Raw genomic sequence first — 27,441 nt, 5'->3', positions numbered from 1 at the left:
GTTCCGCATTAGATATAACAGGGCAATTTCCTATAGCTGAGTGGGACTGCTAGAATCTGTTCTTATCTACTTTCCAAACTTTTTAGCCATTCCTCCTATAAAAGTTCAATTAGTATTAATGAACCATATTGCAATATTGGTTTATTTATAGGTTGGCTTCATAATCATTAGAAATTCCCTCTGAGGACACGACAATATTTTGTTCCAATGAATGTTTCAGGAGGAGTACATTCCAAGTCTCTATTCTAAGGGCTCTTTGACCGGATTTCCTCCGAGCCTAACCTAACAGCTTGATTCTGTTCTATCTGATATTTCCTACTGTATAGAGTCTCTTTGTACTTTCACCTGACATGCTTGGATTGGCGGTGAAACAAGAGGTCCTTATATAATATTGAAGGATCTAATCAGATTCAATCTCTTGCAAACCGCTTAACATTTTTTTTTCGACAAGAGCTAAAGCGGAGTATTTCAATGTACGGCATTTACATTTCGGAATTTCCAATATTGGCTTATTATTCTAGAGTTAAGAGAAACTACTAATCCTTTCCCTGAGAATACTTTCATTAATCATAAAAGAAGTTTCACCTTTCAAGTAAAGCAGAGAAAAGGAAGCTTGTGGTCTGGCTTTTATCTTTTATTCAGTCACCGCTCGGCGCTATTAAGTAGGCAAGCCCCTCCGCTCCTTTTCAAGACTGAATTCTAAACGAGTCCGCGAGTTAAAGCGCTGATAACAGTAATTTCCTTGTAATAAAAAATCTCTGACAAATTATAGACTGCTCCCCTTTACTTCAGACATCATTTGGACTTCAATTTAGAATTGTTTTTAGACTAGGGGGAAAAAAAATTTCACCTGACGTCTTTTATAGTGTCTTCTATAAAACTAGAACTACCAATATTGGTATATCTCCTTGTGCAGCGTATCCTTGAGGTTTTTCCAGATGACTTGGCAAGGATCGTGAAGGAGGTGTAATGGGGATATTAAAGTATACTTATCAGTATAAAAAACTTGCCTAAGGTAGTAATATATGTGGACACTCTGAGCGGAATGTCACATGTTCTTCACCTTCTCGTAGCCTGTAGTTATTCTTACAACCTATCTGTAAATGTTCAGAAAAGCCCTTAACCCCTTTAGTGGGACGCCCTGAAAATCTCCTAAAAATCAGTGTTGAAATGTGCTGAAGACTACCTAAACTTGCCACTGAAGGGGTTAAAGGGGTTTCGAGAACTCAGAAAAACATTTTTTACGGCCCTGGTTTAAAGCAAAGAAAAAAGACATACTCACTGCTTTTAGAGGTTTTCCTTCCAGTGCTAAAGCCCTGGCCCATGCTACACCAAACTGGTTGCAGTGATGTGCCATTCGTTGTGCATCTAAGACTCTCCTCTAAGGAGTTAAAGGAGCTCTGTCGTTAAAAAAAAAAAAATCTGTACTTACCTATTTCTCCCTGGGCAGTCTCCTTACAAGATCTTCACCTCACCGATCTTCAGGATCCACCAGTCCCCCAGGTCACCTCACCGCCGCTATACATACTATATGAACACTAGCGGCAAGACCCGGCGGCTGCGCACTAAAGCAGGCTGCTGAGGATCAGCATTTCCTGCTAGGCAGTGAACGCTACGTCACTAGTGACTGAATACAATGACCCGCAGGAAGAAGAAAACGCTTTGTCACAGAAAGAAGAGGATATGGCTGGTGAGGTGACCCAGGGGACTGGAGGAGTCAGGAGAAGATCGGCGAGGTGAAGATCTGGTAAGGAGACTGCTTCGGGAGGAATAGGTAAGTATACAACCCCTTTAATGCTACCTCTGAAAGGATTAAAGATGTGGCAAGTCCTAGGTATACTGGGCTTTACAATGGTGCACCAAGATGGCTGCTCTAATCAGAACTGAGCATGCTCTCTGGGAAGAGTCTAGTGAGAGGATGTCAGCACTATAAAAGGACCACAGAGTGCAGAGACTGTGTTAGTGACTGGAGAGACAGTGTTGAGCAAGCTGGAGGTGCTGATAAAGCTGGGCCTGTGAGAGCTGCTGGGATCAGCTACTGAAGAGATGCAGCGGTCTGCAGAGGAGCTGATACTGTTGCTAGAGAGATAAAAGCAGCCTGAGTCCCTGCATGTGAGAGGGGCTGTTAGTTTCTGCTGCTGTATGGCCTGAGCGAACGCCAGGAGAGTACGGGACTGCACGACAGAGCAACGGACCAAGGCCAAAGAGGATACCAAAGTGTTCATTTTCAATGAGTTGTAAGTGAGGCTGGCCTCAATAAAACCGCTAGGTGTGCCCACGCTAGGGACGATACATTGTGTAAATTCTGGGTGCTTGAATATAGGTTATCGACTGTGATATTTAAAAAGACACTGTACTTGGATATGGGAAGCAGCTTTACTAAAAGGCTGAATTGGGTATTGACCACTGAAAGTGAAGTGTTAACCTTTTTATGTGGGAACTGTGCATTATGTTGTGAGATTTTGCCATATATGAAGTATTATTGTTTCTCATATCACATAAGGTATTAGTTCTAGGACTTTGTTAGCTAGCGACAAGCAAAACTACAGCAAAGGTTAACTGACGTACTTGTTATTATAACATTAGTCATTGTTATTTCTTTGTTAGCAAGTAAATATTGGTTTGTTTTGTAACTCCTTCTGCTACATCGTATCCTGAATCTGCATCACGACACCACCTATCCGTGACATGCATCTGGCCACTCTCCCAATTACAGGCATTAGCACCTATAGCAGAATCATAGTTGAAGTCTGTAATTGGCTGAGTGGTCATATATACAATGAACGACATCTTCCAGGTTCGGTGTTGCTTGGATCGGGGCTCCAGCGCTGGACAGGAAGCTCATAAAAGAGCCGAGTATGTATTTTTTCTTTTATTTTACATCATTCCACAGCTGTAAAAAAGAATTGGTATGCAAAAATGACAAGGCAACTCACTTTAGACGGCACACAGACATCCTTTGGTGTACTGGCTGATATACACGGACAATGTACAATCACGGGCATTGCATATCCTATTTCTTGTCTGTGAGTTTTTTCATGCAAGCCATTGATCAGTGTAAATGGTTTCATAGGCTACAAAGAGAGCACACAGCCCAAAAATACAGCTGTGTGACCATAGCCTTAGGGCGGCTTCCCACAGGTGTATATGTTTTTGTGCATGCCCCAGAGCAGCGTATTTGAGCAATGAACGCGTTTTTTTATTGTGCACGTATTGGTGCATATTACTGTACTTTTTGCGAACACAAGGCATATTTATTTCTGTGCGGCAGACAGACATGCCTTGATTTAAATGGCTATTTAGCCTTATGAGTCCCAGATGTGTTTTTTTTCCAGCAAAATTGTGCAGCTAATTGTGCAAATGTGCCTGATTTGCGCACCTCCTAAAGACTTTTATGGGGACCCCTAATGTGCAAATGTGAACGAAAATAGAGCAGGTTCTATTTGTTTTGCACGCACGAGAAATACAAAATCGGGAAATGTGTACGTACCTATTGACATGAATGGGTTTTATTCTACGCGTATGAGTTGCGTAAATTTTGCCAATTCGCATGCAAATACGCCCGTGTGATGGAGCCCTTAGGCTGACTTCACATGGGTGTAAACTTATTTAAGTGCACATTTGCACTGCATATTTGTGCGATGGACATTGTGTTTTCTGTGTATGTGTGCGCATAATTTACTGTATTTTCTGTGCACGCAAACATGCTCCTATTGACCTCAAATTGCGCAATTAAATAGAACTTGCGTATTTTTGTGTGAATGAAATCTGCGAACGAAATACATTCATGAGAAGAAACCCATTGAAATCAATAGGTTCTATTCACTGAGTATTGAGCACACAGATTTTGCATGCGTAATACGCAGTACAAATACCTTTGTGTGAAGCAGGCATTACACTCTGGTTTTCTCAGTAAAGCTGCTATTACTGTACTCAGATCATCGAGAAAGAAAATGCAAGACCACTATAAATTCTTATTTTGCTTTTAATTCTGAATATATCTGCACACACGTAAATAAGTATAAATGTTATATCCGTGAGATAATTGACAACCTAGAACAATAATGTAACCTGGGGCACAGTCCATACAGTAAGTAAATTGTATGAGTATGGGCATTATACCATCTTGACGTTGTGGTGACACGATGCCCATTGCTTCAGATTCTCCTATGCCATGTGTTTCCTAACTCCAGGCACCCCAACAGGTCATGTTTTCAGTGTTGTACAGGTGATCTAATTATTGTCAGACATTGTGACTTACTATAGGATATCCTGAAAACATGACCTGTTGGGGGTGCCTTGAGGATCAGAGTTGGGAAACGCTGACCTATGCTTTCTATATCATCACCTACTTGTGCTGCACCTTTTTGAAAAAACCTCCTTCATATGGCTTGTACTGTAAACGCTGCGGAATTTTCACAGCAATCCCACCAGCAAAAATTCCGCAGCATTTACAGCCTGTGTGAAGGCACCTTTATACTTCTCCTTCCTGCTGGACCCACTTCTGGGGTTGCATTTAAAAAATGCATCAAACACTATTGCTTACCTGCCCCCTCCCCCTGAAAAAAAAACTAACCTGAACAACAATTCAATGAAAATGTAGGAAAGAAATGGAGAACTGTTCCTTTCTCTATAGTTTCTTAAAGTGACCCTCCAGTCCCAGGACTAAAATGTATCCAGCAACCACTGGGGGGCAAGTTATATTATCTGCTGCCGTCCTCTCTTACCATTCTGTCTCCAATCCACCTCTTTAGAAGACCGTTCTTCCAACATGGTTACGGCGCTCCTTTCACTGCTTGGTGCATTGATAGCCACTGGACGCTCTGTTCGGATTGTCACGTGAGCAGTGCTGACCAATCAGAGCAGCCTGTTATACGTTAGGCTACCGATACAGCACCAGTGCTTAGTTTGCATCTGAGTCACTGTGGCCATGATGCAAGGATTAAGAGTGACCCCAGCAAGAAATAACGGCCCGAGGTACTATAACTTTCTACCTCCTAGACAAGTTTTGCCCCAGGACTGTAAGGTTGCTTTAATAAAAGCCTAAAGGCAATAGAGATATTTTCTCAATGGAAAAAATAATATTGCCCAGAGCAATAAAATTTAGATACAAAACAGAGTCTTAAAACCAAGAAACCCCAACAATTTCCCAATATAATTTAGTTACAACGTTAACACCTGTCATCCATCCGATACATCAGACATTTAACACAATGTTTCTTTGAACCATCTGAACCTGCTTCCTGAATTCTCCCCAATAGTAAGAGAGTAATCCAATCTATTTGTGCCATCGCCGGAGTAGGAGTCTTCTATCGCAGATAAGGATGAAGCTGTTTAATCTTTGCTTTCTTTGACAGGCCAATCCTAAGAGGACCCGTGCGTGTCTTGAGTGGTGTCACTCTTCCAATCCCATGAGAAAATGTCACTGCTGGGGAGAAGATAAAAATGTCTTATCGTGAGGCACAGCTCAGTAATGATATTCTCATGTTCATGAAATAATAGATAAACAACAGCGCCGAGCATTGTTCGGGGTGACAGGCTCCATTTGACAGACAGATGACCAGCTGGGAATAAAGATTTGCGTCCCATTGTTTTATAATCAATCAAATCTGTGACTTCAGCTAATTCTAATCTGTCACTTTCGCAGTACAAATATTTCTCATTGGTAAAAGTTGGTGAAATTTCTATATCATACTGGTTGATGATTAGGATTAGTGCCGGCGACACAACAGAGATGCAACGTTAGATAGGATTGCACTGGGACATGTACAAGAAGGGGAATAAGCACGCGGCCGCCAACTTGGTGCCGGTTCACTCCCTTAGGCCGGCTTCATACGACTGTGAAGCCAGTCGGCAACCCTGCGTATCTGTGATTTCTGTATTGCGGATGACTGTGGCGGCTTGCTGTCGGTCATGCTCAGTACCTTTTTTTTTTTTCAATATTTCCCGCGCCTTTGCTAAGCGATGATGCAGGTACCCGTGGCCTATATGCAATATTAGTTGCTAATGGGCTGTGGGCCGGACGGTCTCCATTGACTCTGCTTGTGGAATACGCAATTTGTAATCGTGAGTGTGAATGAAAAACGAAAGTGCATGCCATTCAATGAGTTTGATTTGCTGCGGATCCTCCATGCGGACGTCATCTGCGGATTCCGCAATAGGAATCCGGCTGTGTGAAGCTGGCCTATGGACCCCTGTTCTGAGATTTATGGGTATTCAAGGCAGTAGTGAACGCCCCCCCCCCCCCCAAAGTGCTGATCTTTTTCACCGTGGCCTTTATAACAGAAGCATAGCCTTCGTTTGTATGAGGCCTCGTTCACACAAGCATGATTTTAGTGCATTAGAGGCACGTGAAAAGATCCCTTCTAATAGAACCAATGGTTTCCTATAGAAGCATTTACATGAAGTAATTCTAGACACGCTAAATACTCGCATCTAACAAAAATAGAATGTGCGAATGCAAAGCTTGCATCTAAGGTCATTGCTGTGAGAAAAGATAGGGCGACTCTCATCCCATCCAAATGGGACATTAGACTGGCATATGAAGCATTGGTCTGAGTAATTATGCCCCAGTCGGGTCATTATCTGCAGGCACCAGCTTCGCAGTTCAATACAATGATAGGTTACAGACTACATGGTGACTTTTGGCTGTAATAATTTGTGTGGCCAACGATTATCGTGTAGCTGTTACGTGTGCTGCTGGGATTTGTAGTGCTAAGGTTCCTAGCAGCACTGCTGCACAGGTTGGGGTTAATTGAGCTGGCTGGGTGTGGTATTTTCCAGCAGCCAATCCCCTTTAGTCTGCAGCACATAAAAACCTGCATCTCTCAGTAGTTGCTGCTGGTCTTTGTACTGTTTGGATGTATCTGTTTTGTGCCCACTCTGAGCTTTGCTTGCATGTTGGTCTGTTGTCTCTCTGCTTCCCAAAGACAGTTTGGACACCTGTAGCCCTGGTCTACAGCACATGCAGACCCCCTCTTCCCTTCCCCTGACAGGTGCGGCCTCCAAAGGTCTTATGTCTTGTGTGTGTGTCAGCTGGTGAATCCCTGACACAGTTTCCCTATGTCAGCACAATGGCTGACTGTCTATCTCCCTGGTATTAGGACACTGTTAGACTTGCTGTGGAGTTTTATCTGTGTGCGTGTAAGCTAATTGCAAGCAGTAACGTGACCACATTTACTTGTTTTTATTTTATTATGAGGTTGGAAGGCTACACTGCAATCTTTTGCTATGCGAACTGCGTTACGGACAAATTTGCCATGTACTCTAGCCTGAAAGAGCACTATTTACTGTTTTAATTAAACCATTAATTATTATCAATAACAGCTCCGCAGTGTTTTTCCTAATGACCCCACATTGTTCTGTTCCTCTGTTATTCCTCCAACAAATGTATGAATTAATTGACAACTGGGTGTTACCATTCCCCTTCTCAACATGGGTGTTTTAATGTCAGACTGTAAACCCCCACCTGGTAACACTAAGTTGTCGATTTATTCATTGATTTCTAGGAGCAATAACAATGTAGTTATAAGGAAATAGGAACCAGAGTTATTATGCTGTTTATTTAAGAAAACACACACAAACCTACATGAACGACACGATACATATACAAAGATAAAAAGGTTGTACTATGGAAGCAAGTTATGACATCACTGTGAATGGAGCGCTGGCATGTGTGGTCAGCTTTCCATTTATTTCAATGGGGATGATAGAAAAAGTTAAGCTGTACCCGCTTGGGTATCTCAGCAGTCCGATTGAAAGCGAATGAAGCATTAGTGCGCTTGCACAATCAGCACCCTATTCAGTCTCCTCCTCACTGTAGGGAGCGCTGTAACCACGCAGTGAGGAGGACAGAGGATATGGGACCTCCGTTTTTGAGATCAGCGGGGGTCCCGATCAGCAAGTTATTCCCTAACCTGCCTATAGCGGATAACTTGCAATTGTGGTGCAACCCTTTAAAAAAAACTTCAAAGAGGTGAATATTTCCGATAAATTCTGTGCATCATAGATTATCCATATTCTCCATGTACAATACATAGTACGATAGTTCATACAATCTGAGGTGCACTTTTACCTTTCTCGGTGTATGATGTAATATTCGCTTCTCTGTCAATGCTTTTCACAAAGGCCGGTGTCCATGATGACGATTTTGGAATGTCTTCTGTAAAATGTGCATCTACATATAAGATAACGGTTAATACTTGTACAATACATGTAATAAACTGGTATGATACTGTATATACTACAACTGTATGGCCAGCCATTATTGGGAATGTTGTGATGGAAAATCGTAAGAAGAACTTTTTTCTGCTACGTGGATATCAGTAGTTCATACGCCACACATTTTCATAGCACTCAAATGCTAAAGTGGTGCGGATGTTACTTTGGCTTTGGGCACGGAATACACACCCAAATCCGTGGTGAAATTCCTCAAATGAGGCCTTACACTGCTTTTTTTGAGAAAGAAGCTGCATATATTTCCAGTAACTTCTCACCGTCTTTATAATTAAACCAAAAAGGGTCCCGGTTGCCTCTGAATACTAGATTTTCCCGAGCAGAACCACAAACAACAGCTGTGTTGATCCTTTTTTCCCTATAATTACGAATGATAATTCTGTGGAATTATGAATGATTTGTTGGATTTCTGCAGAGGATATTTATAGACATATTACCTAAAAAAAAAACAATGGAAGAGTTTCTGGGCGCGTACTGAACATATGTAACGGTATGAATATAGATGAAGTGTCTAAGAAACACATTTGTATCCTTATGGAAAGAAGGACGTCTCACTAGTGTCACAAAGAAGACAAATCTCCAAGTGATTTCCATTTATTCTAATTATTAAACTCTAAAAAGCTGCAATCCTGACTATTTACCGTGTTAATACGACGTTCTGCTGGACGGACAATCGGTTGTAGAAGACATAATATATTATGATTAGCCAAGTAGAGATCATCTCTGTGTCTAGGATATCAAGTGAATGTTGTGTCTGGAATAGGACCACTTATTAAAGTGTAAGGGGAGTATTAGTTATTATCGTTTATTGCATGATACTCTCTTGTTTTGTTGTAATGGAACTGTTGCTTTACGTGGAGATAGGAGCGAGGAACGTAGCGGGAGTCAGAGTTGAGAAGCAGCTGAAGACGGAGGCAGAAGGGAGTATCCCCCGGATTACACTGCAGAGATGCAGCAATTGTGCTACGGAGAGATTGTCCTTCAGTGATTAGAAAGATCACTGAGTGGTGAACTCTGAGTCACATGTTTCCCCCGATCCCTCCTTTCCGACAACCATGGAAGAGTCATCGCTAGCTAGCCAGGTGAACGGAGAGACTGTAGGTATCTTGTAATTATGGGCCTTCAAATTGTGCATTTATTGTTAAACCCAACAATCAGGTATAAACTTTCACTAGTTCACCTTCAGCACGGAATGCCAGAACTGTTTTCGTTAGTTTGCCATAAGAGATTAAACAAGCCGGTGCCTGGGACTGTATTGATATCTATTCATTAAGGTTTATTGTTTGGAGCAGCTATGTCATCTTAAGTGGCTTATGTCAGCTAGCAGTGGGGTCTCCACCGTTTAGGCAGCCAATAGGGACTACAGTATCCAACCTTCTTCTGTACCAGTATGGCTGGGTCATGAGTCCCTTTTGTCTCTACCACCCGTACAGGAGAACAAGAGAACCATGACTTTAATCATAGAGCTCGACCTGGAACTAAGGAACCCCGACATCCAGTCAGAGAATATAAGCCACACCTTTGATTAATTTGGGGAATGCATACCTAGGATGAAGCCATACCAACTCCAAGGACTCCCCCGCAGGTACCATAACAAATAAAACACACCCTGAACATCCAAAACAGACTGCCAACCAACACATTACCCAATGAAAGCCTAACAGAGCATGATTCAGGGCGGACGAAAGCAGAACACAAGCAAGGACAAAAGCAACTCGGCGGGTGGGTGGGAATGTGCCTAGTGTGCTGCTTACAAAGTGAAAGAGACAGCATTGAGCATGGGGGTACCTATATGTTCTTGGACCTGCCTACAATCTCACCCACAGCTATTGTCCCCATGGCCGTTCATCCCTCACTTCTAGCTCAGTCACAGTACTAAGGCAGTCTGGCTTCATCTTACATTTATCAGTGGCAGTCCCAAAGGGTGCACCAACACCAATAATAAAGTAATGGCATGTCTTAGCGATTTAAATGAATGGGGCTGTGCTGCAGCCAGGTGGCCGCTAACATGACTGTGCAGGCAAAACGTAGAAAGGGAAACCATGCTAAATCAGCCCTTCATTCAGAAATGAATGGAGCAGCCATGCACATGAACAACCACTGATTCATTCATGCAGCGATCTTTGGGACCCCAGTTCACGGGTTCGGTGGTAGTTCAACTGCTGGGACCCCCACCGATCACCCTATACAGTATCCTGGGGATAGACCACCAATAGTTTACAACTGGACAACCCATTTAACTACACTGTGCCACAAAGCTCTAAATCCAGGTATTACCATGCGGCAGTCATGTTAACGATTGCTGGGTCTGTAACTTTAGAAGAGCAAGTCGCCATTTAAATACTCCTGCTGAAAGCTGCTAAACCAAAGTCCTTCTATGAGTAAGGAATAGAGATGAGCGAGCATAAAGATTTGGCTGCCGGCGGGGAGCGGCGGGGGAGAACGGGCAGGAACGGAGGGGAGCTCTCTCTCTCCCTCTCTCCCCCCCCCCCCCCCCGCTCACCACCGCAACTCACCTGTCACCCGCGCTGGTAGACGAATCTTTAGAGACGAGCGGGCAGGTACTCGAATAAGGCACTACTCGCTCGAGTAGTTTGCCTTATCGAGTATGCTCGCTCATCTCTAGTAAGGAACATACTTTGTCCTTGTGCAGTCTGACTCGATTAATTACACTAACCCCTAGTTATTTCATGCTATATCTGGATCTGGTCATGTAGCCATTCAATATTTATTATCAAACCTGCTGCATGGAGATGATTGCTCCCATTCCAACTACAAAAGTGCTTCAAAGCCCAGGTTATATACCATATGTTCGAATGACTTGCCCTTTATGTTATGATTATTCCAATCACGCCACTTACTTTTAAACTCATCACTAACTATTTTATATTTTAATACCGTATATTAAAGCCACGGGGCTGAATCTTACTGTGTGCTTTAGTGGGGTTTAATGTGAAGAAGAATATTTATATCCATAATGGAAAGGTACTATAGAAATCTGTAGCTTTACTTCTGGAAGTGGTACTTAATTAGGATGGCTTCACACGGGACAACTATTGTCCAAATAGTCCGGAGACATCAGTGACGAAAAATGTAACGATTATGTGTGCTTGTATTAAATGGATGTCGTTTGAAGACAAACAACTTGTACGTTTGTTCTAATGATTAATTACTTCACGAAAAGGGATTTTTAGATATTGATGACCTATCCTCAGTCATTGATATCAGATTGGTGGGGTTCTGACTCACAAAACCCTCTGCAATCAGCTGCTTAAAGACTCTGCAGCTCTCTGACGATCACTGCTGCCTCTTCATTGTATAGGTACAGCACTGTTCATTTCATGTAACTGTAGTACCTGGTATTGCAGCTCAATCTCATTCAAAGCCCCGCAAAGGCTATGTGACCAACAAATGTCATGTTACAGCCCAAGTGAAAGGCCGCAACACTCTCCTGAAGACAACAGACTCTTCAAACAGCTAATCACAGATGTGCCAGGAATACTCACTAACTTGACATCTTAAGGACAGGGCAAAATGCTTCATCCTCAGGATAGGTCATCACTAGTTGATCGGCAGGGATCTGCCATTCGGAATCCCTAGCAATCAGCTGCTATCTTGCTTACTGTCAGTGTGTTTGAAGGCAACAGCTGACAGCTCTATTCAGAATAGAAACTGTGCCTATGTAGTGGTTTCAGGCACTGGGTTGGAGCCTCAGGTGTAGTAGCCACAGGTCTGGGGAGTAGTCAGGGAAGAGCCAGGAGTCGGCAACAGGAGGTCTCAGTTTGCAGTACAGATGGATGAGGCAGGTAGTGTAGTCAGAAGGAAAGCTAGGGGTCAGTATCAGAAGGTCTAGTAAAATCACAGAGGAGCAGGCAGAAATGGAGCTTGATCAAGGCTTGGAGCGTAATAATCATGCAATGCATGAAGGGACAGGGACAGGTTTATATAAAGAGCTTAGTTAGTGGCAGGGCGGGGCCAGAAGAGGGATGCAGGAACTAAACTAGCAGCAACATACAACAAGGCTAGGTATGTAGGGGAACTTGTCCAAAACCCTGGATGGCTCAGTGGAGAGAGCTGCCAGCTGGAGTGCAAGAGGTCCTGGGTTCAAGTGCTGATAGCGTGCATTACCAACCCAAGCCACTGCAATGTGTACTGAGCTCACAGCTTCCGACTCCATACACTCAACAGTGGGTTGGATAACAGATGAATGCCAGGAATCCGAAGGGGGGTATTTGCTGATCAACTACTGATGACCTATCCCAAAAATAGGTCATCATTAGTTCAGACCAGGACAATCCATTTAATATCTACATCCAGGAAAACCCCTTTAAACCCCTTAAACATTGATGCAACTCACATGGGATAGCACACGGACACCAGAATAGGACATGCTGTGATTTTTTTTTCATGCGGACCATCAGTTTATGTGAAAGTATGTCAATGTGCATGTCCTCACAGAGATATAATGGGCCTGTGTACTGCCAATGAATTAGCACAGATGGCACACAACCAAAAATACACTGGTATGCAGGAGGCCTTAACAAAAGAAAGAGAGTATGGTCTTTTTGTGCTCCGCCCCTTCAGTAGTCAATGACTATGTTATCCACTTCACTTACCTGCATTATCAGCAGAATACAAGGATTCCTCACCACCTGGGTTGTAAGATATACACTGTTGAGGCACCTCCTGCTCCCTGACTTTAGTTGTCTCTCTATCACATATATGATCTTTTTTTGTTACTAAAACTTCAAGTTCTCCACCAACTATTTCTTTATTACTGGGGAAATTCTCGTTGATCCCATCCTCTTGGGTATTGGTGCAAGTAGCTTCCAGTCTGTTCTCCTGCTCTGTCTCATTTTCAATGTTTTCTTCGTCTATTGTATGAAACATCTTCAATTCTTCTAAGACCAAGTCAAACTGGGCCTTCATCCTGAAATCTGCATTATATACCAGTTCTTTACTGTCTGAACTGGAAGCGTCCATGTTTTCTTCAGTAACTACTACAGATGCCTCTCCTTTAATTTCCGTTAATGGATCACATTTTTGCCTACACTTTTCATTTACTGTGGCTTCTACACACACAGAAGACACAAAGCTCCCGTTTAAAGGTTCATCCAAGACATATAAGTTCTCGTATTGACCTTCTTCTTGCTTACTATCTAATTTATTGAACGTCATATCCACTTCTTCGATAACGTTGGAAGAATCCCCTGTATTGTGGTGGTGAGTGGCTTCACTGTTCATATTCCCGCTTTGTACCTCTTCATTGTGTTCTTTATCTTTGGCATCTTTTGTACAGGATTGATGTTTGTGTGGCTGTTTTATGTTTTGGCACTCTGAGGGTTTATATTCTATCGTGACCATGTTGTCCTGCCTGGATCTGCTTTTGTATAACAACATCTCATTCCGGAAGGAACAATGTATCTCTGTGAAATGTTTGCTACTTTCTGATTTCTCTAAACAGACTTTGTGAAAGCGTTCGGTATGGGACACCTGCTCCGAACACGTAGACTCTATACAAAAGTCTACATTGTTTCCAGATGTCTCTTTTTCAGACTGTTCAGTGACAACTTTCTTCTGAAAGTGTGAAGGAAAGCAGAAGTCTTGTTTGTTAAGTGCACTTTTATAGGCCAGATGAGCTTTTCCAGTGCTGTTATTTATATTTTCGGTGCCAAGAGAAACCTCCACTTCTGCTTCTTCATATGTTAAGCCTTGTTTCAATAGGAATGATTCGTCAGTCGTTTCATGGGAAGATTCTGTTGGAGAAGCGCTTTGTAAGACGGCGTTGTGAAAAAACGGAAAATCATTTCTGGACGTTCCGAGTAATGAAGCCGCAAAAATTGAAAAGCCGATGTCCTGGAGGAAATGTTGCTTGGAGTAATTGAGTCGTGTTGAAAATGTTTTTCCTCTTGGCAAAAACGACTTATCATTATTGGCACAATGACGATTTTGCTTATCAGTATACACCAAGGATAATTTGTTTTGGGGGGAACTTTTTAATATGTTTGCAGCAATGACCATTTCATCCCAAATCCTTCTCCTCTCCCAATTTTGTCCTTGTCGCTCACCTGGTTCGCTGCAGTTAACATCCCTAAGAATAATGTCTGAAGTTAGTATACAAGGATGTGCTGACAGCCTGACATGCAGATTAATATTACTGTCAGTGTTGTTTGTCAAACAAAGGCTTTCATCAGAGTCAGACGGAACTTTACAGCGTCCTTTTTGTTGCAGACTACCGCATTGCATAGTATAATCAACAGAACTGTCAGTTTGAGGAATGAAAGTGCTACTAAAAACCTCTTCTGTAACACCAAGTGAAGAAGATGATATAACCAATGACTTTAGCACTGACCCAAAGTAACATCCATCATCAGACATTTTACAACCAGGTCTGACATTGCAGCATGTTTTCGCAACAGTTCTTAATGTAGGCATAGACATATTTTTCACTGAGGATGCCTCGATTGTATGACAAGGTTTTACATATCTGTCTTCAGCCTTAGTTTCTATTGTGATACAAGACATAAAATCAGCATTTTTTTTCTCACAGAGATCCATAAAATAAGGAGACATATCATCACATTTCTTTATGATCATGGACCTTTTTGCGCTCTTCTCTGTACCATCTAACTGCACACTCAGTTTTCTCTTCTGCCTTGGTTCCTTCTTGTTAATAGCTCCCGGTATATAGCTGTTCCTTATGGCCTGAGCAGCAAAAATACCATTAAAGTTACTAAAACGTATATCCCCATCAGATGCCTTGCAGGGTTCTCTATGGTGCTCATATCTAGCTATTGGTGCAATATCTGAGGTCACTCTGAGATTACATGTATAGTTATTAACATTGGTTACATCAAAAAGAGGCCATATATCACTTGAATAATAAGAAGTGTATGCCGATAGAATACAATGCTCCCAGATGAGGTCCGATTGGTTAAGTATCATGTACTCCATGGAGAAATGCATTGCTAAGTGAGGAGAATGTGTGTTTTTCAGGCCGCGCACGTCTTTGTCGGATGTAATTCCCACCGGAGAGTCTCCTTCTGTGACCATCTGCAATTGTTGGGACTGCGGTTTTCCCTTGTATTTCCCTTTTTCATGCCATATGTCGTCCACTTCTGTGTTTGACGACTGTCCTCTGTACATTTTACCGACTTCACAAATCTTATTTTAGAAGGCTTCTGAAAATGGAAAAGATAGCTGTGATAACGAAGACACATGACAATAAAAACAAGACCTGGCATCAATCTAGTCAGTTGAGATCAGAACAAAGAAATGAAAGACCATTAAAATATCTATTTCTGCTGACAGGTTTAGCATTTATAGAAAGAAAAAGAATGGCTTAAAGGGGTTGGCCGATAGTTGGTATAAAAGAGGAGCCACAAATGTTCTGAATTAACAAATTTAAAAAAAGCAATGCTCACCTCTTCAATTTCCAGGCTTCACTTATAGGATGCCAACAATGACGTGTCATACTGGGACATCACCATTGCAGACAGTCAGTAGAAGCAGTGATCACATGCAATGCTACTGATATCATCACAGGGCACCCCCACACTACAATAGGTCCTAAAACATTAATTATAATTGCAATTTTAAAAGGGACCTGTCAGGTCCCCAATAGTGTTGAGCGAACATTTTAAAAGTTTGGTTTGGCCGGTTCACAAAATTCAAGCAGAAGTGCCTGACAGTCGTCCTAGGAATGATCATTCTCGTGCACGATCATCGCACAGTGAGTGGAAGCGGAGTGGGCTGGGGATCGTTTCATAGATGAATGATTACCTGTTTAGACTTAAGGCCCATTTAGACACAACGATTATCAATCAAAAGAAATCTTTTGAGCGATCATCGTTGTGTGCATTTACACGGCAAGATGATCGCTCAAAATTTGCTCAAACGGCAGTTTGAGTGACAGTTTTGAGAGTTCACTTTGCATAAGCTCTTAAGTAGCTAACTAGCTACTTAAGAGCTTATTAGTGTGTAAATGAAGGCTCCCGCTGTATACAGCAGACAGCGGGAGCACTGTCTTCTGTAAACAGCTGCTGTGTTCTCAGATTACTCAGCTGATATACAGCTGAGCTCTTTGAGCGGGGTATGCAGAAGACAGCTGAAGCGCTGTCTTCTGTATACAGCTGCTGTATCCAGCTGAGCGCTCCGAGTGGGGTATGCAGAAACCATCTGCAGCGCTGTCTTCTGCATACAGCTGCTGTGTTCTCAGAGCGCTCAGCTGATATACAGCTGAGCGCTCCGAACGGTGTATGCAGAAGACAGCTGGAACGCTGTCTTCTGTATACGGCTGCTGTATCCAGCTGAGTGCTCCGAGCGAGGTATGCAGAAGACAGCTAGAGCGCTGTCTTCTGTATACAGCTCCTTTGATCTCTGAGCTTTCAGCTGGTTTTCCGCTTGGAAGGCAGAAAGAATGTTATCAGTGCTAGAAAATCAGCGTGCGGCACTGAGAAGGCTTATCGCCCATTTCTAGCTTGCTAGAAATGAGCGATGAACAAATAGTGCAGGAACAGTCCACGATGGCCGAGTGTTTAGACAGAACCATTATCACTCAAAAGACAACTTTTGAGCCAATTTTGAGCGATAATCGATGTGTCTAAATGGGCCTTTTGTTTGATTTGTATGCCTGCGTGATCCAAACAATGAATTACCTATTAATTATCATTGAGATCGTTCAGGCATTTATACTATCCCACGATCCAGTGATAATCATTCAGTGTAAAAGGGCCCTTATCCAAATTATTGTTAGCACATAATTAGCTTATCAGAAACTAATATTAGCCAGACTCTAAATGTTTTGTGTGTTTCATAATCCAAATTACTCATTAAATTGGAATTGCAAAGTTTATGTTTTATGTAGAAGATTAATCACTGGATGAAAAGGGATTTGCAGCAATATATAACCATGGAGCCCAAGTGTAAACCTGTAACTCTAGCTCTGTAAATATGTATCTATTAAGAGCCACTCCTTGCACTGGCAGGAGATAAGTGTTTGGTGCTGTTCTCACATATTTGTGACCAAGCCCTAGAGAAGAATGGCTGGAGTAATCTCTTCTAGCTAACCACTGATACTTTATGTCTATTCTATTATTGAAGTTTCACTAAAAATTGTACAAACGTTTATTTAGGCATCAGACCCAAAACAGGAGAGTTAACCTGAGAGTATCTCCCCTTTAAATTAATATTGCATTTTAGGGACCTAAATATTAAACAACAGTAGGTCCACAGTCATGGGCTATAATTCTATATGCATCTGAGTTCCTAAATTGAATTGAGGCTAATGCACATGCAATCCACGGCTGCACTAATGAAAACCTGCAGCAGAAAGTAAGTTTTGGTGCTTATAGATTAGGTGATGTGGAGCTGCCCCATACTCTCCCGGTCCCCTGTTCTTGCGGTCCCTCCTTGTAAAGTCAGTCCATGTACAGCAGCTGGACTCTTTTCAAAAGGGATTTGCACATGCTCAGCCTTCTGAAAAGAGTCAAGCTGCAGGAACGGGGAACCAAGTGAGTACAAAAAGAGGCACAAAAAAAGCACAAAAAACTTAGTTTATTGCGCTTATAGTTGATGTTAGGTCCCATTTAAACAAGCAGATTTCTGCCTCAGTTGTCTTTGAAATCCATGTTGGATTTTTCCAACGCAGATTTCAATTACATGAACATACCCGATCCAAATGTAAATACACATCTGGTGTCATTAAGGGGTTAAAAATGGTTTTGCCAGGATCATAACTTATATATAACTATAGATAGTATAGGGGATAAGTCTAATCAGTGTGGTCCAAATGCTGGAAACCTCACCGATCACAAGAATGCGGTTACTATGTCTCCCTATACAAATGGAGCTGTGGTCAAGCATGCACACTGCCGCTGCATTCATCTCTGTTAGGACTAATTCACAGTGCCGTAGGCGCAACTATGCTCAGCCGTACGGAGCGTAGCTTCAACTAAATGAGGGAGATTTAGACCACCTGCAGACGGCCGGGTCGGATCCGGCTGCGAGAATTCTATCTGCGGGACTCAACCCGAGCCCCTGCAGAGAGCAGCGTGACACTCACCTGCTCCCGTGGCCCCGGCTGTTTGATGTGCCGGCTGCCGGGAAGTGAGATGCCGCGATTTGTTTGCCGCGCGAGATTTCACCGGGTCAAATCACGGCCGTCTGCCTAGGATTGCGTTTGTTAACGCAATCCTATGGCAGCTTCCACAGGCGGAAATTCCGCTGGAAATCCCGCCGCGGAATTTCCACCCGTCTGCAGGCGGCCTTATTCTCCCTCACCGGCAGTTCAAACTTCGCTCCACAGCGAAGACAGATGGGAGCAGGAAGACAGATGCCGCCCGATCTTCCCCGCATGCGGTATTCACTACATGCAGGAATGATGGGGCAGGTCCTATATTTTCCCAGCTGTACAAATCACTGCCAGGAAAAGAGCTAGTGAAAACGAAACCACTGAAATCCCATAGAGATCAGTGGTTTGGTTTTGTTCTGTTCTACTGCTGTAATTATCACGGCCGTATAAGGGTACAAAAGTACGTTCGTCTGAATCCACCATTAGGGCTTTTACCCACTAGTGGGGTTTTTTGCTGCGAATTCGCTGCGTTTTTTTTTTCCAAATGTCAATGGGACTTTCTAATGTTAAAAACGCAACACACAAAAAATGCAAAAACACAAACTTGCTTTTTTTGTGCGTTGCGTTTTTAATATTAGAAAGTCCCATTGACATTTGGGGAAAAAACGCAGCGAATTCACAGCAAAAAAAAAACGCTAATGGGAAAAAGCCCTCAGACTGTCTGAGATTGCTGATGATTGCACTCTGCTCCTCTTCAGCCATCCCATAGAGATGAATGTAATGGCAAATAACATGGACACGGGCCCCACATCCTTGAAAGCAGTGGCAGTCCCACTGATCAGACTTATTGAGATATAATGTTGGCACAACCCTATTCAATTAAAGTTGGGCCTCTTCACATTATGTAAGCCCCCAACCCCAAGATCTGTCACAGGGTGCTATATGGATTGCCAAACCCGAATCAAAGGCTCCTGTTACTCAAGCGGAAATGAACACGGTCTCCGCTTGAGCCGGATTCCACTAGTTTCCAACATTTGTGCTGGAAAGAACAGCATGATCATGCTATTCTCTGTAGCACAAGTGCCAGAAACTAGCGGTACCCCGCTCAAAAGGAACCCTGTGACAGAAACCAGGGAGGGAAGCCTGAACATGAGGCGAACATGTTCTTAGAAAAATATGGATACTTTGAGGGAAAAACCACACACTGGTCTGGAGGTTATGCCGGGTCTTGCAGTTCATCCCCACTGAAGCGAATGGGGTGAATGAGGTGTGCAGATGGGAGCAGATCTTTGCAATGTACTAGAATAAACAAATGTTACACAATAACACATAATGAATGTAAACATATAAACTGTGCTAAACAAATAAGAAGCAGAAATGTTATATGACAAAGTGAACAGAACGAGGCTGAGGCCGAATGCAGATGGCCGGGTCGGATTCTGACTGCGAGATCCTCGAAGTGGGATGTGACCCGTGCCCCTGCAGTGACCCCCGACTTACATGTCCGGCGTCTTCTCTTCGCTCTGCAGATGTGCCGGCTGGCACACAGCCGCACATGCGCAGTGCAGAGCCGTCGGCGATAATGTGGATAGTACAAGCCTCTGCAAGGCTTGCACTAGAATAGGACAGCCGCGGAGGAATTCTCTTCATCCCCGCAGTGATGTGAGACTGTTTCAACATGAAAACACCTTACATCCACAGGGCTTTCACATGGTGGCAAGTGTGGTATCAGAGCATGAATTCCGGCCCATTATGGCCCTCGCCCGTGTGAAGGAGCCCTAAGTATCAAGCTATGGATAGTTAGGCTACTTTCACACGGGCAATCACAACATCGCCGCAAGAAAATCGTAGTAAAAACGGTTTTGTTAAGACCAGTTTTCAGCATCAGCAATGCCTTTTTCTTATCAAAAATGGCGCATTGCACCGCTGCTGCACGCGATTTTCTCGCACGATAAAGTCAATAGGAGTTTTTAAAGTTAAAAACGGTCACATGAAAATCACAAGTTTGTACATTCCAATGCGATAAAAAGGAGGCTCTATAGGGAAACATGGGCTGGGAAGAAATTTCGAAACGCAGATTTTCAAATCACGCAACATCACATGAGTGAAAACATCGCAAATAGGAGTGAAACCATTAAAAAAGAATGGGATTTATAAGTCTGCGTTTCCACTCACTCTCCCATCGCGCAATTTTTTCACCCCTATGAAAACGGCCTTAAGGGGCCTTCCACATGTTTGGAATATTCCAGTAAGACGCACCTAAAGATGCATGCGGGCTAAGGAGCAGAAATCCACAGTAGCAGATTAAACTGCGTTTTTGGGCTTCTTCACCGTGTTTCACAAGTAATGGCGCTTGCAAAATCTGCGCACACAAACATGGAGAATAGAATCCATTGATTTTAATTGGTTCGCTTTTAGGAGCGCCTTTTAAGTTCGCGGAAAGAAGTAGGACCTGCCCTATTTTACTGCGTTTTGCAAAGCAACGGCCCCCATAGAAGTCTATGGGAGGTGTGGAAATACGTAAGAGGAACCGTGTAACACTGCGCAAAAAACGGGGAAAATAACACATCTGGACCTCGTTAGGCTAATTAGCCTTTTAATCCGCGAAAAGGGTGTGTCGTGTGTGCAAACTAGCCCAGCCTGCGCAAAAAGTACTTTTGCTTGCGTGTCTGTACTATGCGCAGACATGCCAGCAAATCTACCTAATCTTTCCTTGTTTATGCGCAAATACGTTGCGTAGCGGCACACATTTTTTCGCATATGGCTGTCTAAACATACCCTTTTGATGTGTCCCGTTGGAAATAATAGCCGACGCGTTCCGAGGGGCACGAAAAAATAGGACGTGCAGCTATTTTTTACCTCGCAGCATCGCTGTGAGGAGAAAAAATTCACTCGTGTGTAGGAATCCATTTAAAATAATGCAGTTAATATTCGCGTGAGTTTTGTGCATCTCGCAACGCACAAAAATCGTGCGTAATTTACGCTCGCATGCATGTAGCCAAAGGGTATGTTCACACATAGCGGAAAAGGTGCCGATTTTCCACAGCAGAAAATGTGCACCAAAATCTGCATAATTTCAGTCAAAATCCACGCTATTGTACATTTTTTGGCGCAGGTTTTGATGCAGATTTGCAGCAGGCTTTACCCTTTTTATTCAAAGCGAATCCATGCCAAAATCCATGTTAAATGATGCGGATTTTGGTTCGGATTGATGATAAACCCCGCATTGTGTGAACAGAACTGAGCAGCCGCTTCCAGACTGAGAATCTCCTGGTGCTCCGTGTTCTAGAGGTCGCCTTCTCCTCAGAGTACAGCAGTCATATAATAATGGCTCGGAGCCGCTATATATTATATATCTCCTTCCTCTCCTGTACTGAAGAATACTGGTTGTGACTGGTTATTACTGGTGGTAATGGCCGTCTCCTCACACCGCCCTCACCTCAGGCAGCCCTCTCCTTTACCTCACACTCCTCGGCCAGCAGAGGGTCGACAAACTTTATTGACAAAGAACATCCAGCAATATCACAAATCACCTCAGTATATAAGGCACGTGTCAAACACGAGGCCCGTGGGCTGCATTTGGCCCGCCATGTTACGTTATACTAACAAGGCCTGGCGCTCCACTTTTCCTAACACTTGTACACCACAGGGAGCGGAGGCCATCTTGGATTCTGAGCTCTGGCGCACCTCCACACCGCTGTGTTCAGCAGCTCATAGGTGGCAGTACGGCTCTGCCAGCCCTACCCGGGTACCCTAGCCACCCTCCATCACCATGTTAAGGAGTAGTTACATCTAGGGCTCATTCACATGGGCGGATGCCGTTTTGGTCTGTGAAATACGCAATGTTTGACAGACCGAAACTATGCGTATTTCCTGTGTATCTTCTTGCGTTCTATTTTTTTTTCACACATATTTACTGTGTTTTTCACTTACGAAAAAAAAACAAAGCGCAAGAAGGTCCCGTAGATTTCTCCTGCCTTCGTGCGTAAAGACGCAGTGCATACTCATATATTACGCATATTTCCGCTATCCCATTGACTTTAGTGGGCAATTTCGGACCACAATAGGACATGCTGCAATTTTTCTCACAAGCGTAAAAAAACAAACATCTGAATACCCCAACGAAAATCAATGGGGATTAGGCTGTCCATATTACGCGTATAGAAAAACTGCGCGTGTGATACAGAGCGCACATACAACCTTGTGAGTGAGCCCTTATAAGCGGCCCTTTAGAGGCAACCATAAAGGCTTCGCATAGACGACCGTATGCGCAAATAGGCTTGCCTCAGCGTGACATATTTGAGCAGTAAACGAGGTTGATTTGTGCGCATATCGGCGCATAGCACCTGTTCGTATGCACACATGACACCCCTCCGCCCTAATTTAAAAGGTATTCAGCCTAATGAGGTGTGTTCTCTTATTCACGGACTTGCCCAGTGTTTTGCGCACACATTTGCGCACCACCCCTGGACTTCTATGGGGTGCGCAAATACGCAGGAAGATAAAGCAGGTCCTATTTTTCTTTTGCGCATACATGAGATATGTACAAAAATGTGTTCATCTGAAAGAACCCATTGACATCAGTCGTTTTATACTCTCGTTTTATCACGCATGCGCAAAAACGCGTGCAAATACGTTCGTCGGAAGCAGTCCTATGAGTTGACATCCCTGATATAAGGACGGCAGGCTGGGAGCTGCTGTTCATGGCAGCCATAATGTACGATGCCTGCCGTAATAAGCTGATAATTGAAGAATGTTTAAAAGGGGACAGCATTAGACCGCACGGATATTTCTGCGTCGCAATGTTATTTCTATGATTGAATCACGCACCTGTTAAAATTCACACATCTTTATTTCAAAACCGCAGCTTCAAACCCTCCCGAATTCCCCACCCACTTTTCAGAAAAGCGCATGGGTCGACACAAAAAGAGGTAAAGTTGCAAATTTTTGCGCAAATACAGTTTTGGCAGAAATATGCAACTTTTTTATGCCCAAGTAGCGAAAAAACTTTTATATGGGCTCCTTCACACGGAATAATTTGTGCGCGGATTTGTGCACGCAATATGCAGAGAATGGAACCCATTGATATCGATGGCTTCGCTCTCAACACGCCTTTTTCCGTGTGCAATTCGCACGCAGAAAAAAAGCTGCATATTTGTATCTCATCAGGCTAAATAGCCTTTTAAATCAGGCATTGTAGTGTCCCGTGCGCAAAAAACCTATCCTGCGTGCACAAAAAGTACAGTAAAATGCTCTGATACGCGCTCAGATCTAGCTCACTCATAGCGCAAATACATTGCACTGCGGCGAGCGTATTTGCGCATATGCTCATCTGAAGCCACCCTAACTGTGCCCCATAATTGTCTCATGTAAAGTCAATGGGCTAAATTTGCGTGTACGCTTTTGCCACAGAAAAACTAATTTCTGTGCATTTCTGCATCAATTGACATATAAGTTTTTTTCAGTTTCCGTGTCGTGTCCACTTCAAAATTAAGAATACAGATTTTGCCCACTGACAGGGGAAGATAAGTGCCAAATAGCCGTGGATTTTAGGGGCAGAATTCACGTGAGATTCTTCCATAGTGAATTCTACTGTATGAACAAACCCTGAGAGGATACCATGCGGATCTCGGCGCAGAATCCACATCGGAATTAATGCATACATTGTGCTGCGGGATTGGTTAACCAGGGATTCCCATGTGTGGAAAGCTGTTTCTGCATATTTGGCCTTGTTTCATCATAGTAGGTTCGGGTAATTTATGGCATATCACATTGGTTACATTCACATTGCTTTTTGGGGTTTGTCCCACTTGCACTTCTGTCTCTTTAACCCTTTCCAATCCACTGTCTGACCTCTGAAGACATTATTATTTAAGGTTGTACAGCTCCGATGTTGGAAGACGTCTGTCGGGGTTCTCTTACTGCATATTGCCAGCCTCTCTGCTGTCAGAGCCTATCCAACGTGTCACCTCATGCAGTACTGGCTTTAGCCAGCATATGGCGCCGTTGTAGAACGGCAGAAAAAGAGTAAGCCCCCTAGGAAAACCAGTATACAAATTGTATTGGAATGGGTTAAGGGCCCCTTCGCATGTTTAGTTTCGCATATCTGAGTGCATTTGCGCACCTCCCATAGACTTCTACAGGGACCTTATGGCACACAAAAACAGAGCAGGTCCTATATTTTCCGTGGGTGCAAGAACGGAAAATTTGTACAAACCCATTGATATTAATGGGTTCTGTTCATATTGCGCGCACAAATACGTCTGTGTGAGACTAGCCTAAGGCTAGTTTCCTTCCCATCTGCGGTGTTTTCACTGATGCATTGTTGAGAGAACAAAAAGTCGCAGCATGCTCTATCTTTTTGCGATGTGCGATTTTTAAAATCTCCCTATGGAGGCTATTTTTTATCGCAACACAACGTCAATAGGTCTTTCTAATGTTAAAATCGCAACGTTTGTTGCGCTGCGATTTTAACCCTCTCCAATCCACTGTCTGACGTCTAAAGACATTATGATTTAAGGCTGTTCAGCTCCGATGTTGAAAGACGTCCGTTGGGGTTCTCTTACTGTATATTGCCAGCCTCTCTGCTGTCGGAGCCTATCCAACGTGTCACCTCATGCAGTACTGGCTTTAGCCAGCAGATAGCGCTGTTGTATAACGGCAGAAAAAGAGTAAGCCCCCTAGGAAAACCAGGATACAAATTGGATTGGAAAGGGTTAAAAATATCCATATCTTTCTGATGAGGGACAAAAGGCCTAAACAAATGTGTCCACAGATGGGTATTTTTGGAGAATGAACCCGAGTTCTTGCGAGGTCCTGACTGTCAGAGTAGCTGCTATTCCAAGGTGGCACTTTGCAAGCTGTTTTCATTATATTGTGGTTTCAGATGTGAAAGTTACTGACCTTTGGCCAACATTGGCAGCAGCACAATAGCAGATTTTTCAAAGGCTTTTTCCTATAACTACAAGAAACAGTTTGGAACGGCAATATAATTTTCATTGCACAGAACAAGTTTTCAATGTCAGATCCGCCACATACTGTTATAAGTGCCACGTGGGCGTAATGACTTACAAGATTTGCTAATGTCAACTCTAACATTAATGTAGCGCTAGCAAGTATATCAAATAAAATAAACACACCATGTATGATTTAATAATAGATTTGCTATTTTAATTCCCGGTGTATTCTTAATATGCATTATTATACTCTAGGTAAGGTTTGGATTTTATATATCAATTTATTGCACAAGTCTGGTAAATACATACTTACGTCTGGGTGTTTACATGCCATGGTTGCTGTAATGTCTGTATTACAAAGGCCATAAGTGATTGCTATATACAAGCCTTTATAGGGTATTCCCTATGTCAGAGTTTTATCGCATATTCACAGTATATGCCATAAAAGTCTGATAGGTACATGTCTCACCTCTGGAACCTAAACCTATCTTCTGTTCTGACCTCCACTGTTTGGCCAGGATGGGAACACTTCTTTAAAAAAGTTCTCCAGGAATGAAAAAAATGGCTGCTCTCTGTGCAGCCTGTGGGTAACCTGTCCTGGAATGTAAGTAGGATGGGTTAAATGTAGCTTTAGACAAAAGGGGAAGCACTGGTGGAAGGTAGAGCCCAACACCACAAGTTAGGTTTAGCCTCTGCCTCCAGTAGCCCTGTCCCTGCCTGTCAAGTGTATTAATGAATGTCGGACAAAATAGCTACTTCCGGAGAGTGGGGGAATTGTGCATAAAGGGACCAGTACTATTTCTTAGAGAGGCACTAATGCAGAGGGATCACTATTACGCCTGGGAGGAGACACACAGAGGGACCACTATTACTCCTGGGAGGGGACACACAGAGGGACCACTATTACTCCTGGGAGGGGACACACAGAGGGACAACTATTACTCCTGGGAGGGGACGCATAGAGGGACTACTATTGCTCCTGGGAGGGTACACACAGAGGGACCACTATTACTCATGGGTGGGGACGCATAGAGGGACTACTATTACTTCTGAGAGGGGACACATAGAGGGACTACTATTAATCTTGGGAGGGGACACACAGAGGGACCACTATTACTCCTGGGAGGAGACACACAGAGGGACCACTGTTACTCCTGGGAGGGGACACATAGAGGGACCACTATTACTCCTTTGGGGAGGGGGGGGGGGGGGCATGGCTGCACACAACAACAGATTTGTGTATTATGTCCAGAAATTGGTACAAATTATGTCAGAAATCTGCGCCAGATCCTAGCTGGTATAGATTTCTGTTGGAACACAGAGGAGCTGAGATGCGCCAAATATATAAAGAGGCATAAATATATCACGCACCAAAGGAAATTATACTAAGGCGGCATTTGAAACGCCAGTCTCTGTAAATTTCCCCCTGTGTCCTAAGCCCAGGCTAGGTGTCTTGAAATGTGTAAAAGTCACAAACCCTCATCTCACACTGTATACATACATTAAAGGGTGAGTTTCTCCTCTCCCCGCAGTGACGTCACTCTGAATGGAGCGCTGGCCGCACATGCGCGGTGAGCACTCCATTCATTTTAATTGGACTGACAGGAATACCCAAGCGGGTGTTGATCGGGTATCTGGACGACAGTCCCATTGAAAGTGAAGGGAGTGCTGGTTTGCTTGTGCGACCAGCGCCTCTTTCAGTTTCCTCATAGTGAGGAGGACAGGGGACATTGGACCCTGTTCTTGAGATTGACAGAGGTTTCATCAGTGAGACCTCTGCCGACCAGCAAGTCATCTGCTATCCTGTGAATAGGGAATAACTTGAGATTCTGGTAAGCCCTTTAAGTCCACGGCTGGTTAATATCCACTGCTCATAGATGTCTGTTTGTGAAACATTTTTGAAATTGCAAAAGGAAAATCTATAGAAACTTTTCAATTTCAAAAGTAGTTAAAATTCCTATTTAGAACCTTCCTTACTCGGTGTTTCCCTTTCCAGCGTAGTAAACAATCTTCTCTCTCCATTAAACACATTATGTCTCTGTGTGCAGCGTCGGGCCCAGACACATGCGCACTCTCATAAATCTAACCTGAAGGGTTATTACAGTCTATTTCATAGTAGCTGCTCAGGTTAACGCTGTGTGAGCCCTAACTTCCTTCCAAGGTTCTTGTGAAGCCGGA

The 27,441-nt window shown here is 43.3% G+C and overlaps 1 protein-coding gene across 4 annotated transcripts in view; it reads right to left on the bottom strand.

Annotated features, from left to right (window-relative positions):
- Nucleotides 1-3,969: 3,969 nt before the first annotated feature.
- RAD51AP2 (RAD51 associated protein 2) overlaps nt 3,970-27,441 on the bottom strand; it is a 33,187-nt gene continuing 9,715 nt past the window's right edge. The window contains exons 2-4 of one of the 4 annotated variants that reach the window (XM_066597019.1): nt 12,852-15,416; nt 8,075-8,176; nt 3,970-5,428 (exon numbers count right to left, since the gene is read on the bottom strand). In XM_066597019.1, the coding sequence (XP_066453116.1) occupies nt 5,310-5,428; nt 8,075-8,176; nt 12,852-15,381 (2,751 nt within the window). In that variant the 5' untranslated portion in view covers nt 15,382-15,416 and the 3' untranslated portion in view covers nt 3,970-5,309. Of the gene's footprint in view, nt 5,429-8,074; nt 8,177-12,851; nt 16,280-27,441 lie in introns of those variants that run through there. The other 3 variants (XM_066597027.1, XM_066597034.1, XM_066597042.1) reach the window with 3 other exon arrangements.

This window comes from Eleutherodactylus coqui, chromosome 1 (genome assembly GCF_035609145.1).
Source record: "Eleutherodactylus coqui strain aEleCoq1 chromosome 1, aEleCoq1.hap1, whole genome shotgun sequence".
Taxonomy (NCBI): domain Eukaryota; kingdom Metazoa; phylum Chordata; class Amphibia; order Anura; family Eleutherodactylidae; genus Eleutherodactylus; species Eleutherodactylus coqui.
The sequence above is the reverse complement of the archived record's forward strand: the minus strand, read 5'-3'. Positions and strand labels throughout refer to the sequence as shown.